The 5,932-nt window shown below is 60.6% G+C and overlaps 1 protein-coding gene across 1 annotated transcript in view; it reads left to right on the top strand.

The window, feature by feature from the left end:
• CROCC2 (ciliary rootlet coiled-coil, rootletin family member 2) overlaps positions 1-5,932 on the top strand; it is an 80,892-nt gene that overhangs the window by 16,730 nt on the left and 58,230 nt on the right. Inside the window, exons 5-6 of the mRNA XM_037732208.1 lie at positions 1,009-1,165; positions 5,645-5,748. Of these exons, the coding sequence (XP_037588136.1) occupies positions 1,009-1,165; positions 5,645-5,748 (261 nt within the window). The remainder of the gene's footprint in view (positions 1-1,008; positions 1,166-5,644; positions 5,749-5,932) is intronic.

Here is a 5,932-nt window from a genome sequence, read left to right as displayed (position 1 = left end):
CGGCCCCCCACGCTAGCCCGGCCTCCAACACCGCCCCGGCCCCCAGGCCGCCCCGGCCCCACACACCGCCCCAGTCCCCACCATAACCAAGGCCCGCTAGTCTCCCAGACGTGGGAGGTTAAATTGTTTGTAGAATATTACACTTGGTTCATCCTCCAGGAATCCGGACAAGGAACAAAAGTGCTGAGAGGGTTTTGAAAACCCGTTCTGAGAGGGAAGAGCAATCCCCAAGGGAGGCTCAGGCCCGGTGGGCGGAGAGGAGCAGGGGGACCTGGCGGGGCGTGGGCTCCCGGGAGCAGGCCACCCACCTGGTGGAGTTGCACCCCCACTCCAGCAAGTGCAGACCTCCTCGAGGGGGAGGTACCAGGGTGCAGCAGGGCCCCCACCAGCACGGCACCCTCCCCTCAAAGGGCACCTCTTCCACCTCCAACACGTCACCCTGCCCCTCGAAGGGCGCCTCCTCCACCCTGGCACGTCACCCTGCCCCTCGAAGGGCGCCTCCTCCACCCTGGCACGTCACCCTGCCCCTCGAAGGGCGCCTCCTCCACCCTGGCACGTCACCCTGCCCCTCGAAGGGCGCCTCCTCCACCCTGGCACGTCACCCTGCCCCTCGAAGGGCCCCTCCTCCACCTCCAACACGTCACCCTGCCCCTCGAAGGGCGCCTCCTCCACCCCGGCACCTTGTCTCAGGCACTGAGGAGTGAGCCAAGGTTGCAGAGGCAGAGCCAGGGGAGCTCAGGGTGGGGCTGGGGGGAGCAGAAGGCAGGTGTTACAGGAAGGCGGGAGGGCACTGGGCTGGCACCTGGGAGCACCACCTTGATGCTGGCACTCGGTTTTGGGTTCCCTGCGGGGCCCATGGCAGGTGGGGGCAGAGTGGAAGCCATGCACTGGGGTTGGACGGACCCAGAGGGTTTGGGACTCCACCGAAGCTCCTTGACTTGGGGACTCTGAGCGCCTCTCTTGGGAGAGGCTGCCAGCCCCGCCGTGCCCTGTGGGTTCTCTGTCCAGGAGCACCGGCCTGTGCCAGGTGAACGCCCTCCTGCGGGAGCAGCTGCAGCACATGAAGAAGGCCAACGACGCACTGGCCCGGGAGCTGGCGGGGACGATGGGCAGCATGCGGCGTCTGCAGGGCGAGCTGGAGCGGAGGCGCCGGCCCCAGGGACAGGTCCGCCCCACCCTCACCCACCCCGTGGTGGCCCCTGTCTGGGTGCCTGTGGTGGGTAGTGGGCGGGGACCGGGAGAGGGTGCCATGTCCCCAGCGCGGCCTGGCCACAGTAGTCTGTGGGGTGAGGGACTCCCCGGTCCGCCCCAACCCTCCCCGAGCCAGAGAAGGAGGGCGGGGCTCTGAGAAGGGGCATGGGGCGCACCCTGGCTCCTGTGTGGGCCACACTGAGAGGCGGGTTATCTCCATAGGCTGAACTCCTGGCCAGACTTCAGGAGAGGGCACCCTGGCAGGAACCTGGGGCTGCGCCTGGCGGTGGCCCTCTAGATCCCCTGCAGCCTTACCCACTCCAGCTTCTGAAGCCCTGAGCCATGCGGGGGTCAGAGCCCAGGGCTCCAGGCATCAGTCCCTGGGGAGGGAGACACCCAGGTGTTCGTGCCCTGCTCGGATATTTCTGTGGTTGTGGGACCCCGGTCCTGAAGCTGGTGTGGCCTTAGGTAATGTGGCGCTCCAGCCAGGCAGTCCCTGGGGCAGAAGGTGTTTCCAACAGCCCTCCAGCAAAGGGTACCTGCACGCCACAGGCACCGCAGGCAAGGAGTCCCCCAGGAAGAGGGTCCCCCTGGAAGGTGTGCTGCGCCGGATGGAGGCGGGAGCCGGAGGGGCGGCTGAGTTTCCAGCCTCAGGCTGCCTCCACAGACGTCCCTTGGACAGGCATGTCCCAGAGGGGCGACACTCGCCTCCCACTCGGGCTGGGTCCCAGCCCCAAACCCCGGGCGGCTGCGGCTCCTGAAAGGCAGGTGTCAGACTGAGCAGCCAAAGTTTACACCTGGAGAGGGAATGCTGACCTCTGCAGGGCGTCACCGGGAGCCGGGCTGCCAGCGAGAGCCCACCACCTGTGCCAGCTCTTCGGCTCCAGGCATTTGAGGCAGATCTCATGTTCCCACTGCCTGGTCCCCGTCCTCGGACCGCTGGGCAGGTCACCTGATGACCGCTGCGTGAGAACAAACGCGGGAAGGCGAGGGTCCCTGGGCTCAGGCTGCCAGGGGATCGCCCGGGTCTTACTTCCTTTGTCTTTGAGAACCGTTCTCGCTGGTTGGTGGACACTGTTTTCTCTCCACACTCTGAACAGCTGCTTTCTCTTTCCCCTTCCGCTGCTGCTGCTGCGGAGTCAGCTTCCAGGCCGCCTGGATTCGACAGGCTCCTTATCCAGGTAACACGTCTCCGCACCTGGCTGCTCTTAAGACCCGGCTCCGGCGTGGCTGTGGTGCCGCACCCGGGGTCATGTCTGCATGTAGATTTCTGTGTATTCCGCCTCGCGATTCTCGGAGCCTCTGTGTCACTTGTTATTTTCGGAAAGTCAGTATCTTTAAACGCTGCCAGGGCTCGCCGTCCATCCCCGTCCTCTGAGCCCCCGCTAGACGTGTGTGCGCCATCCCTACGCTGCCTCTCACGCAGTCCACGGTTTTGCTCCTTTTACCAGCCTGGACTACATTCTAGGTCATTTCTTCAAATTTCCACTGCTGTCCATCAGTCTTCTCTTCTGATGTCTAATCTCTGTTAAACTTGCCTACTTAGCTTAAATTGCAAATATTGTATTTTTCATCAAGAGTTCTGTTTGATTCCTTCCCAAATAGTGAATATCTTACTCTTAACTCACATTTTTTTTTTTTTTGAGACAGAGTTGCTCTGTCACCCAGGCTAGAGTACAGTGGCACAATCTCAGCTCATTGCAACCTGCACCTCCCAGGTTCAAGCAAGTCTCCTACCTCAGCCTCCCGAGTAGCTGGAATTACAGGCAGGAGCCACCACGCCTGGCTAATTTTTGTATTTTTAGTAGAGACGGGGTTTCACCATGTGGACCAGGCTGGTCTCAATCTCCTGACCTCAGGTGATCCACCCACCTCGGTGAGCCTCCCAAAGTGCTGGGATTACAGGGGTGAGCCTCCCTGCCTGGCTTCTTAACTCACATTTTCAAGCCTCTTATTTATTTGCCGGAGCAAGCTTACCATCGTCTTTTTGTGGCCCACGTGTACCTAATGCCTGAGGTTCTCTAAGGTCTGGTTCTGCCGTTTCTGGTTTCTGCTCATGGTCCTTTGTTTCCTTGTGCCTTTGCTGATTTTTTACATTTTAACTAAGAGCTGCTTATTTTCCTTAGACCTTTGCGAAGTTTCTTCGAAACGTGAGGCGAATACAGTATTTTCCAGGAAGGGATTTTGTTTGCTTCTGGTAGATGCTGAGGGGCTCTAACGGTCTTTGGGGCCACGTTGAAGCACATTTTCAGCCTGAGTTTTCTTGAGACTGTCCTGGTTGTGTGAATTCAGCTGCAAACTGTGTGAAGTCTAAGTGTGGTTCCAAATCCGTGAGGAAGACTTTTTTCTCTGTTAACTCTGGCATTCTAGATGGGCAGTTTTCCTTATGTCCTGCAGGGCAGTGTGTGTGTGTGTGTGTGTGCACGTGCACGCCTGCACACTCGCACGTGTGTGTGTGCATGTGTGTGTTCATGTGTATACGCGTGTGCTCATGCATGTGTGTGCATGCATGCGTGTGTGCATGCCTGCACCCTCATGTGTGTATACTTGTATGCATGTGTGTGTGCATGCACATGTGTGTATGTGTGCATGTGTATGTGTGCATGTGTGTATTCATGTGTGTGCATGTGTATGTGTTCATGTGTATACATGTGTGCTCACGCATGTGTGTATGCATGTGTGTGTATTCATGTGTGTGCATGTCTGCACCCTCATGAATGTGTATACTTGTGTGTGTGTGTGTGCGCATGCACTTGTGTGTGTGTGTGTGTGCATGTATATGTATGTGTGTGCATGCGTGTGTATGTGTGTGCGTGTACATGCCTGCACACTTGCGCATGTGTATATTTGTGTGTGTATGTGTGGTGCACACGTGTGTGTACGTGTGTGTGCATGTTTGTGTGTGCATGCGTGCATGTGCGTGTGCATGTGCATGTGTGCACATGTGTGTACGTGTGTGCGCGTGTGTATGCATGTGTGCGTGTGTGTGGGTGTGCACATGCCTGTGCTTAGCAAGAATTGCCTACATTTCCCGATGGTCCATGACTTCACCAACTCCTGACCTGCGTGTTCTAGCCATTCAGGCCAGCCCACCCGTGCATTCAGGAAGAGGCTGTGAGTCTGGAGTCTCGTGTGTTCATGGGCGGGTTAATCTGGCAGCCGCCCCTCCGTGTAACCAGAAGTGCATCAGCCTGCTCTTTTGATGGACATAGTCAGAGTGCAGGAGGCGGTGTGGCTGAAGCAAGGGTCCACCCCTGTATACCAGGCACGGAGTGGCATGTGCTCTGAGGGTATGTGGCTAGGCGTTACGGGCTCGGTGTGGCATGCCCTCCGGAGGGTGTACCGCCAGGCGTTACGGGCTCAGCGTGGCATGCCCTCCGGAGGGTGTACCGCCAGGCGTTACGGGCTCAGCGTGGCATGCCCTTCGGAGGGTGTACCGCCAGGAGGGCTTATTGGGGGGAACCTTGGGTGTGGGATCAGATGAGGGTCAGGAAAGCTTCATGAAAGTCAGATGATGATCCACTACCTGAAGTTCTTCACAGTCTCGTCCCGTTGCTTCTGCTGGCTTCTGACCATGGTTCTCTGGGGGGGTTCTGGAGAACAGCAGGATGTGAGTGCTCGACCTGAAGGCAAACTGGAGAGCAGGGCTGGGGCTGCCGCAGGCAGGGAGAGGTGGTGGGAACACGGTCACCCCCGAGTTCCGGAGGTGGGCGAGCAGGAGATGGCGCGTGTGGGGCCTGGAGGGTGGTGTGGAGACCTGAGGCCTTCGTCGCAGCTCCTGCAGGCTGGGCCCGCTGAGCACAGACGATCCCCACTGCTGCCCCGACACGGAGCCCTCCCCTCCGCTGCCTTACAGCCTCGTCACCGGCCTCGCCTCCGCAGTGACCTCCCACCCTCCTCCCTGCTAAGCCGGGGCCCCAGTGCTGAGGCCTCTGACGCTTCTGTGTCAGAAGATGACCCACACCGGGACATCTCCAGGAGCCCCAGAGTGAGGACAAAGGCTGTGCTGGAGAAGGCAGCCTGTCCCCTCCCTCGGAGCCGGAGGCAGGAGCCGAGTGCTGCAGAAGCGTCTGCCCCATGCCCTATCAGGGGCCGTCCTGGTTCTGGGCTGTTCTAAGCCTGAGCAGTTCCTGAGGGCCCTGGGGAGCTGAGACCGAGCCAGTGCCTTCCCTCCTCAGGGCCCATGAGCCCCACCCACCCCCTCCATCACATGGGCCGGCCTGGAGGGCTGGGTGTGGCGGTGCCCCAGGTCCTCTCTGGGGAGGGGCACAGTGTGGCCCCAGGGTGGGGTTAGGGGAGCCCAGGGCTCACTCGCCCAGGGGATGTGGGGGCTTTGGGGTGCTGGGTCCACTTCCAGCTGTCATGGAGAGGGACATGGCACCTGGAAAACGGTGGGCTTCAGGGAGGGTAAAGGGCCCCAGCGTGAAGTAGACGGGAGGTCTCTTGCTTTCAGGCCCAGCCAGGGGGCCTGGGGAAGGCCCAGGACCTCCTGCTCCTGTGGAGACAGGCTGTGGTGCTGGCGACAGGCCTGGCTGAGCTGCGCACAGTCACGGAGAGGTGAGTGCCGGCCGCCCCACCTGGGCCCTCTGGGAGAGGGGAGGGTGCCCGGGGGCCTCGGGGAGGGGGAAGGGGTGCCCGGGGGCCCTCAGGGAGAGGGGAAGGGGTGCCCGGTGGCCCTCGGGGAGGGGGAAGGGGTGCCCGGGGGACACAGGGAGAGGGGAAGGGGTACCCGGTGGCCCTC

Source organism: Cebus imitator, unplaced genomic scaffold (assembly GCF_001604975.1).
Source record: "Cebus imitator isolate Cc_AM_T3 unplaced genomic scaffold, Cebus_imitator-1.0 Scaffold443, whole genome shotgun sequence".
Taxonomy (NCBI): domain Eukaryota; kingdom Metazoa; phylum Chordata; class Mammalia; order Primates; family Cebidae; genus Cebus; species Cebus imitator.
This window is presented reverse-complemented; position numbering and strand designations above follow the sequence as displayed.